Source organism: Silurus meridionalis, chromosome 8 (assembly GCF_014805685.1).
Source record: "Silurus meridionalis isolate SWU-2019-XX chromosome 8, ASM1480568v1, whole genome shotgun sequence".
Taxonomy (NCBI): Eukaryota; Metazoa; Chordata; class Actinopteri; order Siluriformes; family Siluridae; genus Silurus; species Silurus meridionalis.
In genome coordinates, this window is record NC_060891.1 from 16699117 (window position 1) to 16712784 (window position 13668).

At 37.8% G+C, this 13668-nt stretch overlaps 2 protein-coding genes across 5 annotated transcripts in view; both read left to right on the forward strand.

Annotated features, from left to right (window-relative positions):
- ctbp2a (C-terminal binding protein 2a) overlaps positions 1–7686 on the forward strand; it is a 30154-nt gene extending 22468 nt beyond the window's left edge. For 2 of the 4 annotated variants that reach the window (XM_046855754.1, XM_046855752.1), the window contains 9 exons: positions 450–604; positions 970–1114; positions 3671–3877; positions 3969–4183; positions 4376–4506; positions 4938–5065; positions 5156–5273; positions 5541–5614; positions 6407–7686. In XM_046855754.1, the coding sequence (XP_046711710.1) occupies positions 450–604; positions 970–1114; positions 3671–3877; positions 3969–4183; positions 4376–4506; positions 4938–5065; positions 5156–5273; positions 5541–5604 (1163 nt within the window). In that variant the 3' untranslated portion in view covers positions 5605–5614; positions 6407–7686. The remainder of the gene's footprint in view (positions 1–449; positions 605–969; positions 1115–3670; positions 3878–3968; positions 4184–4375; positions 4507–4937; positions 5066–5155; positions 5274–5540; positions 5615–6406) is intronic. The other 2 variants (XM_046855755.1, XM_046855753.1) reach the window with 1 other exon arrangement.
- A 2814-nt stretch (positions 7687–10500) lies between these two features.
- On the forward strand, positions 10501–13159 carry LOC124390163 (keratinocyte-associated protein 3). The gene is made up of 7 exons (XM_046855939.1): positions 10501–10622; positions 10827–11011; positions 11100–11159; positions 11368–11565; positions 11750–11884; positions 12044–12165; positions 12384–13159. Exons 1-6 carry the CDS (start codon positions 10610–10612, stop codon positions 12137–12139), a joined length of 687 nt encoding a protein of 228 aa, XP_046711895.1. The 5' UTR covers positions 10501–10609; the 3' UTR covers positions 12140–12165; positions 12384–13159.
- The last annotated feature ends 509 nt before the right edge of the window (positions 13160–13668 follow it).

Here is a 13668-nt window from a genome sequence, read left to right on the forward strand (position 1 = left end):
GATTGTCATCTCATTTTCAGAGCTTGGCCTTGTGATCTTTATTTTTTTTCTCTATATGTGAACAAAGCTGATTTCATGATTCTTACTTCAATTACAAACAGTACTATAAATAATTCTGGAGTCTTCCTGAGGAATGGCCAGAGTGAAGTGAAGAGAAAGAGCAGAGAGAAGTCTCTCTGCTCTCCCAGATACCATTAAATTAAATATATTCATAATACTGCTCAAATCCTGTAATCTCCATGACAACCAGATTCACAGCAAAAGGGTTAGCTGGAAAGTCATACAAAGTGTGTTGATCCCATTCTTTTTTTTTTTCCTCGCTTTCTCACACACTTACAAATGCAAAGTGGTTATCTTAAGTAAACAAGTGCATAAAATGAAATCTCTGTCTTCGTCTATCACTCATTTCCTCTCTCTCTCTCTCTCTCTCTCTCTGTTTCTCTATGCAGGTATAAGGCCACAAATCATGAACGGACCGATGCATCCTCGGCCGCTGGTTGCTCTGTTGGATGGACGGGATTGTACGGTGGAAATGCCCATCCTCAAAGATTTGGCAACCGTGGCCTTCTGTGATGCCCAGTCCACACAGGAGATCCACGAGAAGGTACTCACTCAAATATTGTGCTCTGTCATGATCCAGGTATGAGTTGGACTCGTATCTCACTTGGAATCTAAAGATTAAATTCTATTATGCTGTCAGTATTTTGTATTGCAGAATATTTGCAGCCTTTCATAACGAGGGAAGAATGTGAATGGATGGTTATAATACATAAAAAAAAAAGACAAAGTATGTTAACTAGATATTGGTTCACTCAGGGACATCCGCAAAAAAAATGATTGCAGAGATCAAATGGCAGCAAGCTGCTGATAAGAGGATGCCATGTCATCTTAATAATGTAACAGTGGGGGATGAGGTTGAACCTGATGTTGACAAATTATGTTAAGCGGTGTGTTTCTTTATTTTGGCAGGTACTAAATGAAGCAGTAGGAGCAATGATGTACCACACCATCACACTCACCAGAGAGGACCTGGAGAAGTTTAAAGCCTTACGCATCATCATCCGCATCGGCAGTGGCTACGACAACATTGACATTAAAGCAGCTGGAGAAATGGGTGAGATTTAGTACAGAGCTCTCACTAAGAGAAAAGGCTGCATTTCACAACAGGTAAAACAGACAGCGTGAATAGGGCTGCTTTGTACCAGCGTTGTTCAGAAGCTTTGCGTGGGAGCACACAGAGTGGAAGGAAATCGGCTGTCTGAAAGGATCTGAAGGCATTCGCTGCCTTCGACTGAGCCTGGAGTTTGTATCAAAACGAAATCGACTTCAGAGCCGCCGTTGCTGTTTATTGCAATTCTACATGTTTGGCTTCAAAAAGCAAATATCGGATTTTTTTTATTTATTTATTTTATTTCTAGTTACTTTTGTTGCTGTACTGAGGAGAATCCTGAGCACAATGTCAAGGAGAAAAGCTGATTAAAAAAAAAAAAGCCAGTTGTCGAGTGAAAGGTTGAAGACAGGGCTGGAGGCAGATCCAGCACATTATTATCGATAACTCGGGCAGTAAACTACATGCCAAATGCACCACATATTTAGAATCATTTTAGCTGTTTCTCTCTAGCAGTCTGTTTAGACCGATTGGCAATGTGCCAGTCATTTCTCCATCAACTCCATAACCCACAAGCGTATGGCTGCCTACTCGTGCCAATTCTAAGAGAATCATCACACTAACACTGCAACGTGAAGCGAAAATGTATAAGAAGGGGTGATGTGTAATGTTCATTTGTGTGGTGTTGCCTGTTGGAGAAGTTATAGATTGTTTAGAAAGGAAGGTACAATAATGATTGCCAGCATAAGCATACAGCAGGTCACAAAGTCACTAGCCTACAAAATGAGATAAGTGAGAACCTCTGTCATCTTAGTCTCAATTTATTGCAGTGAGGAATGGAGATAATGACTTTCTACTGCCCCTTAATGCAATCACCTGGTTACTGCACACAACAGTATCTACAGATTTGGGGATGTTTAAATTGTGAGTGGATGATTTGCATTGCCAGTATCTTTCATGGGAGATCAGTTCAGTTGAAAACATCATCTGCAGACTAATGAATATACATTTTTTACACTTAAGATTCAAGACATATTCATTACGTGTTTGTATTCATTTGTTTTTCCCTACTAGGTTTATGCAATATTTCCTTTAAATAATTGTTGCGGAAAAAGATAACCGAGTAAATATATCTTCTCCACATTTATTACACATACATCAATTACTGCTATTGCTACCTTAGGGTCAGGGGCGTCAGTAGAGAAATATCAGCCTAAGAACAGGAAAATCGAATTTAGGTGACGTTTCACTATTGTGTAATCACTGCATTAATCAACATTCTGCACTAGAAAGACTCAAGATTCAAGAATTCAAGAAACAGTATTCTCCAAGAAGCCTATGGTTTAAATAAATTAATATTAAATAAATTAAGGACAGAGAAAAATTGACAGACACAGTTATAAATGACAAATGTACAAAGTTTTAATGCAAAAAGAAAAAGTGTGCATGTATAATGTGTGCAGCGTGTAATGTAACAGCATAGGAATGCAAGTGCTGCAGAGGTACATTGGTTAAACAGCGAAAGATTGGGTAGACAGAATTTTTTTTTCACAACTCTCACTTTAGTTTTGGATATACTGTTGTGCTTGCCTCAATAATACGTCAGATTATCTGATGTGGAGGCTAAAAATACGTTTATTTTTTTTCTCCCTACACCAGCGGCCCCTACTGGTAATTAATTCAAACCATTCAGCTCAATTCATTTTGTTTTACCCAGTTCTCCTGTTAGACTTCTTTATCACTAAAGCTTTCCGCTACTGCATTCACTGCGTTCACTTCAAAAAGTGAGTGACATTATCACAGATATCTCTCACCCCAACCATGGACTATTTATCCTTCTCCTAAGGGGCAGACGCTACCGGGGCCTCAGAGCTGCACAAATGGACTGAAATAGAGCATTTTTTTCCCCTTGCGGCTGTGAAAAAAACTCATAATTATTCAATGTTAACAATATGCTACTGCATTGTCACTTTGTATTTTTCACTGCTTTATCCACTACGCATTTTTGCACCATCCATAACTCACGTTTATCATTTCTGTACTGTATAATCCACCCATTTATTTTGTATATACTGCATCATACATACATTGATACTTGTACATAACTATATCATGTGATTGGAGCATGTTCTCTTCTGACATGTCTGTCTATGCACAATCTTTGCACAGTATATTGTATATTACTATATATACCATATATTATTACCTACTGCACCTTCTGTACATTATTGACCCTCACCCCTGTATATATGGACTTCATACCCTATGTGTTGTAAATTGGCCACTTATGCACTTCTGGTTAGATGCCAACCGCATTTCATTGACTCTGCTCATGTACCGCGACCAATGACAATAAAGTTGAATCTAATTTCAATCAACTGCTCCAAAAGGTGCCAGCAATTAAGACATTGTTTCACACATTACCTTCCTAATATTTCATTTGAGTTGTTTTCAGTCTTTCAGTCGCGTCATTCATAAAGTAATTTCAACTCTGTGTTCACACTTTTCCTGAAGTGCCTGTATGAAAGGGACAATTGTTTTTGTTTTTGTGTCTTAATGTAGGCATAGCAGTGTGCAATATCCCTTCCGCAGCTGTAGAGGAGACAGCAGACTCTACCCTCTGTCACATCCTGAACCTGTACCGGAGGAACACCTGGCTGTACCAGGCTCTTCGGGAGGGCTCACGGTTCCAGAGCATTGAGCAGATCAGGGAGCTGGCATCAGGAGCTGCTCGTATACGAGGAGAGACGCTGGGACTCATAGGGTTTGGTAAGATGTAATCAGTCAGAAAGAAACATCATTTTGTTTCATTGAGTGTGCATTGTATCGCTTAATATACATTTGTCTTTGTGTTGTACAGGTCGAACGGGCCAGGCGGTAGCGGTTCGGGCAAAAGCGTTTGGCTTCAATGTGATCTTTTATGACCCGTATCTGCAGGATGGTTTAGAACGCTCACTGGGTGTCCAGAGAGTGTACACCCTCCAAGACCTGCTCTACCAAAGTGACTGTGTGTCTCTGCATTGCAATTTAAATGAACACAACCACCACTTGATTAATGACTTTACTATCAAACAGGTGCGCATCAACACACACCATACCTAGACATACATGCACAAGGTTACATGTGAACAATTTTAAATTTGAAAATGTGATACAATGCACCGCTGCCATCTAGTGGTTATTTTGATGAATTAGTATTATTTGTGTTGGTATCCTGAATTCCTGTGATGGTGTGTGCGGTAATGGTATGTTGCTTCATTGCTGTAGATGCGCCAGGGTGCATTCCTTGTGAACTGTGCACGTGGGGGTCTGGTGGATGAGAAAGCTTTGGCTCATGCCCTGAAGGAAGGAAGAATCCGGGGAGCGGCTCTGGATGTGCACGAGTCAGAACCATTTAGGTGAGAAGAAGCTTTTACTAGTCACATATACATTACTGCACTGTAAGATACTGTTCATTGCATAAGTCAGCCATGATACAGCACTGCTGGATATGACTGGGTTAGGGCCTTGACTACAGAGCTTTAATGATTGAACCATCAGTACCCCACCAGTGAGCATGCTACATTCCAGATGTTGGTTCAGATATGCACCAAGATTTCTTTAAAAGAAATTGCCAAAAAAAATTAAAAATTGTTGAATTAATTAAAAATTACAATACTAATATCCACAAAACAACCTGATGTGTATTTTTTTTTCTAGTTTGAGAACTCATATTAACTGGTATTAATCCAAAGAGGCTGTTGTTGATAGGTGGTGGTTCTCCATCGTTTTAAAAGCTCCTAGTTAAAAACCTTTCCCTGTGGAAACTCTCCACTTTTCTTCTGAATAGTTTTACCCAGGGTCCACTGAAAGATGCTCCCAATCTGATCTGCACGCCTCACACAGCTTGGTACAGTGAGCAGGCCTCGCTGGAGATGCGAGAAGCAGCTGCGACTGAGATTAGAAGAGCTATTACAGGTATGTGCTTTCTTACTACACTTGTGTCTTAACCAGCATTTGGGTTAATCAGTTTTCAGCATCTGAGCATGTGTGTGTGTGTGTGTGCAGGCCGTATTCCAGACAGCCTTAGAAACTGTGTCAACAAAGAGTACTTTATTGCTACTGCAGCGTGGGGAGCAGTGGAGCAGCATCCAGTGCATCCAGAGCTCAATGGTGGTGCATATAGGTAACTAAATGCAAAGCAGATTTCAGAAAGGACATTATTCCACCACTAATCTGTCACCTTCTATGAGTTAGACCATGATTTAGACATATATTTTACTTATTGAGGGCTATTTGAACTGAATGGTTTTTTTTTTATACCCAAAGAATTCTGCCAATCATTAATCATTTTACTGACAAACAGCTGCTTTACTTATTAACCCACTCATCATTGTCCCTCACAACAATCTATTAGAACTCCTAAAGCTTGGCATCTTTTTTTTTTGTTTAGCAGAGTGGCCCAACCATTACAATCCATATCTCCTGGTGGCCTGCAAGACAAAATGTATACCTAAACCCAACCAGGTAATTACATACAAGTTCACAGAATCCAGTGTATTCCTGTATCTGGCCAGCAGAAATACCATGTATGCCATGATTGTGCCCTGAATATATGGTGCAATTACTTAAATAACAGGTTCTCTCTGAGGTCTCTGATATTTGACTCCATATTTTTCCTCTTTCGATTTTTTTTTTTGGTTTAAGTGCTCTGTTGCTTCTGATCATGTTCTTATAGACTGCATCTAGGAACCTCTAATAGGTCCTGCTTTAAAATGTTATGTCTTGAAGAAGATTAAGATGTAAATACAATGCTAAGTATTCAAGCCCTTGAAAAAGATCACAAGTTATGCCTGGATTGTAAATGACATACATATATTGTTCTAGTCAGGATTTCTGTTGCAAACCAGTGTTTCTATAGATTTTAAATATATTTTTTTTATATAACTAACAAATGCTGCTTGTATAACTATTTAGTTTCTTTTCAGACTAGTACTTGGTTGAATCACTTTGTGCTGTAACGGCTTTATGTCTATTGATTGATTTTCACCCACTGTTCCTGGCAGATTTGCTTAAACGTGATTTTTTATTTTTTTTCTCGTGATTTTGGCTTGGCCACTGTAAAACATTCACCTTGTTTATTTGAACCCGTCTTCCCCTGGCCTTGGGCTTGTGCCAGTTCTCTTACTGAAAAGAGTTAGAGGTGTTTGGGTGATGTGATGCAGCCTTTGTCTAAACTGCTTTAAACACAACATACTCTCTAAAACTTTAAAGACATACATAACTTGGTTTTCCTGACTTTTTTGTAAACATGCCCAGGGTCCGGTGGGGACGACTTCTAGAGGACCAGAGGAGGGCACAAAGCCAGGTGGGGGTCCCAGTGCCCAGACCCCCCAGCCCAACCCTACCCCAGGCCTGAACCAATCCCACACACAACGTGAGCACAGAACAGATATCTAAGGAGAAACCAAACGCAGGGAGGCGTTTATACTGCTACTGAACAGTTCACATAGCGAGTTCATTTCAAACCAGGGATAAGAAGAAGTAAAGTGTCCAGGAGCTACGCCTAACTGCAGTAGGAACAGCTGAAATATCCAGCATGGAGGTGTCCTTTTGCTCCTGTCTTTTCATGGGATATTTTTTTTTTTTTGGATGTAGTTGTTTTTGTTCCAGATGTGTTCCTTCCACATGTATGTTATAATGTACTTGTCTGTTTGGGACTGTGTGCATGGACAGGAGGGCAGGAATTCTAGTCCACTCATTGAGTCCTCAAAGGAAGCTTGGCATCACGTCAGTCATCCGTTCTCACCAGCTTTGTGAACACTTGTAGATGCATTTAATCTGTTAACATGTGTTTCTTTCTATTTCCCTGTTGCCTCTTCCTTTAAACCAAACCAGTTATTATTTATCCTCTTAATTCTGTGTTTAAGTGATTATATTGGTATGCAGTGTATTTATCAAAAAATTTAAGACAAAAGGTTCAATTATTGATAATCTTAGTGTGACCCCTTCTCTTATCTTGGCCTTATAACCAGCTGAACCTTATTAATTAGGAAATAACCACAAGTCTAACCACCATCTCTAATGTTCAGGCATTTTTTTTTTATTCATTTACACAGAAGTGTTCAGGCAACTTATTGAATTAATTGAGAGAATTAGATTTTTTTTTGTCATAAATGAAGACTATGGATGGCAGCTCAGATTGAAATGGTCAAGAGTTAAATGCCACCCTGCTCAGGAAACACTTCTTCTGTCATGTCTGAGTATTATAATTATAAATCTCATGTCTGATTATCCCACCATCCACTTTTTCCTCATACAGCTCTCTTGCTGATATTTTTATAGATGTAAAATAGAAAATATTTTAATGTTGCCCTTAGATTTGTATTACCATAGTATGCAAACCTTTCTTTTGCCTTTTGTGTTATGACACCACCTGAAGTTCATTTTGTTGTTACTGAAATGTCTTTTTCAGCCCACTTTGCCAGTACATTTATATTAGTACAGTGGGTTATGTTTTTATTGTGTTTTCTTGTACCAAGCATCCTTGACAGTGCAAATAAAAAAGAAAAAGGCTTGTTCTCGTGCAGAATTCCCAATAGTTTCTCGTGTTCAGTTTTATGTGCACAAAATACACACGTATAAACTAAAATTTCAAAATCGCAATGCAAAAAAATTGGAACAAAAAAGATTTAAAAAAGGGTACAGGTTAAAAGCTTCAGTTGATGTTCACATTAGTGTGATCTTTGCAAATTTTACAGTGCCAGTGTTGATACTGGTACCAGAATGGCTTCATAAACTGCTGATCTTTTTTTCTCAATTTTCACACACAACAATCTCTGCATTTACATTGAATGATGTGAAAAACAATCAAGTGACAGTTCCATAGGTGAAAATGCCTCGAGTTAAGAGGAAAATGGAAAGATTAGTTTGGTGCTGGAATACAGCAACTCATATTATCGCTCTTTATGACATTGATGAGCAGAAAAGCATTACAGAATGCTAATAAAAGCCAGAAAACCACATTAGCCAGGGGTGAAACCCAATAATGTAAAGTAAGGCAATGTAGGGCTGACTTTCAGGTAAGGGGAAGACTTCTTTTATATTTATCAACTGAAAAAAATCGAATGTCATCTTATGTATCACTACTAAACAGTACTTTGTCCCTTCTTTGCTTTCTGTTGTGTAGATGTGTTTAGATGGGCCCATGGTATGTATTAATTGGGACTGAAATGTGTTATGCACGTTGTGTTTTCTTGCAGAAATTAGAGTTATTGATAAAATTGGCAATTGTGAATTGCAAAAATATCTGATATGCATTCATTCCTCAACCAATAAACAATGATCAGGCATAACATTGAGCGCATGCCTCATATTGTAAAGATCCCCTTTTGCTGCCCAAACAGTCCTGCTCCATCAAGCATTAACGGCATGAACTTCTTTAGCAATTTAAACTACAGTCGCTTGTCTGTAGGATCTGATCACACGGGCCAGCCTTCACTCCTCACGTGCATCAATGAGCCTCGGCTGCCCATGACCCTGTCGCCGGTTCACCACTGTTCCTTCCTTGGACCACTTTCGATAGATACTGACCACTGCAGACCCAGGAACAGCTCACAAGGGCTGCGGTGATGGAAATGCTCTGAACAGAGGTGGCAAAAGTACACACATTCTTCACTTAAGCAGAAGTACAGATACTCATGTTTTGAAAGACTCTGGTAGAAGTTGAAGTACCGACTATACTGTTTTACTCAAATTAAAGTAAAGTTTGAGCTTTGACATTTACATGTACATGTAAAAAGTAGCCATTACCTGCTTTAGTGTCATGCTGGTAACAGGACGTCACTTCATATTAATATTAGGGCTGTCAATTGATTAAAAATATTTAATCGCGATTAATGGCATGCTTGTCATGAGTTAACGCAACATTAAACTAAACTTAATTGTACATTTTTATTTGTTCTAAATGAATAATACTTTTCAAGTCTTTAATACTCTAATCAACATGGGCATAGACAAATATGGACGTATACAGATAAATATATTACATAAATGTATGTTTTTTAATGGTAAAACAATACCCAATACAGAGCATGACGACAAAATATTCTTGTTAAGGTTTTAAAGTAATTGTGGTGTTTTAAATTACGTAAATCATCAGATGATACCAGAGAAACTGTAGCTCTTCTAAACTTTCATTCGGATTACACAATCAGAGATTACTTGTTTACTTAAAAGTAGACATTTCGAGGTTTCTATTAATGCAGTAATCCTCCGTTTTACCGCGGTTCGAATCTCACGGGCCAGTTTATCGCGGAACTGCATTTGGCTGATTTTCCCGCTCTCTCGCGGATAGCACGATAGACCAAAAAAACTTATAGGAGATTGTTTTTATGGAGTTTTATGTTGAAATAATAAAATTTATTAATAAAAATAGAATTATTAAAATTAAAATGAATTAAAATGTTAAAACAGTACAATATTGTATACATGAAATATCATTTTTTGGTGTGGCGACCGTTTATCGCGGTTTTTCATTTATCGTGGGCGGTTTTTGGGACGTAACCACTGCGATAAACAGGGGGTTGCTGTACTTATGTCTGTGAGGCAAGTAATTACTAAGATTTAGTTTGTTTTATTTATGTGTCTATGGGCGTATACAAATAAAAGTAGGTCCTTTACAGATTCGAATGATGTATTGCTCTCTACAATCAAAAAAGACAAGTGTTTTAGTTTGTTTAAGCATTATGAGGAAAAATGCATGTTTATTTCATAAAATAGTTTACATTTGTGGTGTGAAAGTCAGAAAATGACAAGAAATATGTCGATGGGCTGAAATCAGCGTGCAGTGAGAAAGAAAATATTAACATTTCACCAAATTGATTAAAACTAAAGTACATATATATGTGTTAAATATGTGTTATTCAAAGTTGTTGGAAAAATAAATAGTGAAGTAAAGTACTGATACCAGAAAAATCTACATAAGTACATCAATAAAGTATTTCGCTCAAATCCTGACGCTTGCTCATTTTTCCTGCTTCTAGCACATCGACTTTGAGGACAAAATGTTCACATGCTGCCTAATAAACATCACCTACTAACAGGTACCATGATGAAGAGATAATCAGTGTTATTCACTCTCCGGTCATAATGTTATAACGTCATAATGTTATGCCTGATCGGTGTATCTGTGCATTTCTCCACCCGAGTGAGTCCCATTTCATTTTTCATAGTTCATCAAACTACATGACTATGACCACTGACTTCAAATTGACCTGCACTGAAATGATGCAAACATTCAGTGAACAAATCAGAATGGACATTTGTATTTTGACCGGAAAAAACAGGCGTGAATCGAAACGATCACAGTGACGTCACCAGAAAGAATGCGGGTTTTTTTTTAGCTCTAAGCCCCGCCCTCTTCCGGTATACAGGTGAGCATATGGGCGGTAACTCACAGGGGTTCAGCAAAGACGGAGGAGAATTTTCGTTTTGGGGACAAAATAAAACACTCAGGAGAACATGTGTGGCTTTGGTAAGAACATGCTCCGTTTCTTCGTTAGAAATACTATTAAGATTTAGTTTTCGCGTTGGTACCTTTGTTGCCTGTTTTATAAAAGTTTATCTGGAAATCGACTTTTTCTTTCCTCCATAACAATCACTGCTTTTCGCGCGTGCATGTGACATCTCGGATTACTTAATGGCACCTCTGCTTTATTCTGTGTCTTGATCGTTTTAGACGAGCAGAAAGGGCCCGGGAGGCTGATGACTAAAGGATTAACACTCATCGTTCTCGGTCATATTAATTTCATCCTGGGCGCTATCGTTCACGGCAGTGTTTTACGGCACATCTCTAAACCCAGTGGAACAATATCTACAGAGTACACTGTGTCCAATATCATAGCTGTCACCTCAGGACTGCTGGTAGGATGGCTACACAATCACTGTGACTGAGCACAAGTTTTTATCAATGCCTATTTTGATGCACTAATAATGCTTCTGTATTATTTAGAGTATTGCAAGTGGAATTGTTGCAATATTGGTGTCAAGAAATATCAAGAATTTCAAACTAGTAAGAAACCCTCCCATATTCTTGTACATTTCCGTCCTATTGATTGTTCTTCAGTGTTTTGCATGTATTTGTTTGCTAGATATTTCAAAATTTGATCTGGCTATTCAATGACGTGCCGATTCCTATCATCAGGAATGAGTTGGTCCATAATAATAATAATATAAAGGTTAGACCCAGAGCTCATGCTGTTCCTCTGCTTTTCCTCCAGCACGTGGGCCTGTTGGTGAGCTCCTTCTTAAATGCCCTGCTCTCTGCAGCCTGCTGTGTGGGTCTACTGCTGGCCATCAGCCTCACCATTTCAGCTGACGGCAGTGTCCTCATGCAGGGCTGCAACAAAACGGACATTCCCATTAATGCTCGCTCGCCCGTCTCTGTCAACTGCCCCTTCGACACAACACGCATTTATGTGAGTTTCCGCTAACATTTCATAATGCTTGGAAAGTAGTGGACATCGTCTCTGGAGGTTAGATGTTGACTGTAACAGCGAACTAGCCTACAGAGATACAGCAAAATATTCTAACATTTCGTTGAGCAGTGCATTTGAGTGTCAGATGTGTTGGGATTTGAGACTGGTGTCTTTTGTTTTTAAGGACACAACTCTAGCTTTGTGGTTCCCGTGTACTCTACTTTCAGCCATGGAGTCTGGTCTGTCTGTGTGGTGCTTTATAGTGGGTCTTACTCTTAGAGGCATCGGACCTTGTGCTCACTTTTACCTCAAAGAACAAGTAAATCATGCATACACACACCAAATCGCATATAAATAAATAAATAAATAAATATAATCAACATTCCATATAGTTATTTTTCCTTCCCGAATTTTATTATTATTATTATTATTATTGCTTCTTATTTTGATTGGCTCTTGATATCTTCTTACATGACAGCTGGAGGAAGACGCGTTGGCACACACATCAAAAATGGATCCAGAATTTTCAGCCCCGAGCCAATCTCTGATCGCACGCCATTCTTGCCAGCAATAGGCAGGAACATCAATCAAAAATCTGAGGTAGGTTTTCATTAACCTTGTAATCTTTCCATCCTCTAGTTTTCAAGCACATTTAAACCTCGCAATAATGCCAAATTTAGTGTAACAATCATCAAGTGCAATGTTTAAGCTTTTAGTGTGTTTGTGTATAAATATAAACTTTTTAAAATAACATTTCTTTGATTTATGATTCATTTATGTTCATGTTGACGATCTGACCTTTTTATTATTTATTTCAGATTTGATGAAACTCTGACTGAATGAATAAAGCAGACTGAAATGTATGTATTAGTATGTATTTAGTTTTTAGTCCATTTTGGAAAATGCAAATGTTTGTGCTACTATGGCTTCATAACAGTTTTTGATTTATATTATTCAAAAAAGTAATGAGTTTACATTCATTTAAAGCTTACATTTAGGTTTTTGAGCATATTTAACTCTAACTGGATTTTATATCCATTTCGAACAATTTGTTTAGCTATCATCGTTTTAAATACTAAATATTTAACAATTTGAATTGTTAACCTTTTGTTGATTAACCTGTTTAAAATTATTCACATATACACTATATGACCTCCATCTGATTAGTGTTTGAGGTAAATGCAATCTTTTATATTTTATTTACCAAAGATTTTGTGCACTCCATTGTTGGTGGCTGTATTAAATACTGGATAAATCAGGAGAAATACGTTTGTTCTGACAGAGAGAATGAAAAGTTTTGAATTGAGAGGAATGGTGCTTATTCTGGTGGAATTTGTATCTAGTTTATAGGATGACGGAAAGCTTAGTCTCAGAGTGCTGAGAGGTGAAGAAGTCATTGTTTTTAGAAGCGTGTGACACTTTTAAAGCAAGTAAGGTGTTCAATGTTTGGGATATACCACAGTGTTCCTGTTGAAGCATATGAATGAATTTGTATTAATTGTTATGTTTTAATCAAATCCCTAATTTTTATTGTACCTATTCAAAATGTATACAATTTGTTGTTATTAATAATAATAAAAATAAAAATGTTGAACTCTTGTTACTTATTGCTTTCACTAATGTTTTACATTTATGCCTTAAATGAAATTCTAATACAATTCTAATAAATAAAACATTTACTGTATCTGGTTGTTTGTTTCTTTTATGTCTGTTAAGGTATATTGTTGTTGAAGTAAAATAAAAGAATATAATTATCACTGTAGATTCAAATGATCCCAAGTATAAACACTGATCTGTTCTTCCTAATCAGCGAGTGTGTAAAAGCCATCCATCAAGATATAAGGATAAGAAAATGTGTCTTTATATCATTATATTTATCATTATATTGCACACCTGCTGTTCTGTGGTGTGGTAGTGACCTGATTCACTTCTCCACCTGTTTATTTGCTCAGCCCTTCATCTTCTTCATCTCATGATCATCATCACTATGTCATGAAAGGCCAGTTTATGTATTTATTGTCTGCCTGGTTAAAAATATAACTTACTGTGAGCAACTACCAGCTGCCAAAACAGCTCTGACACCTGTGTTCTGGTAGGAAAAAA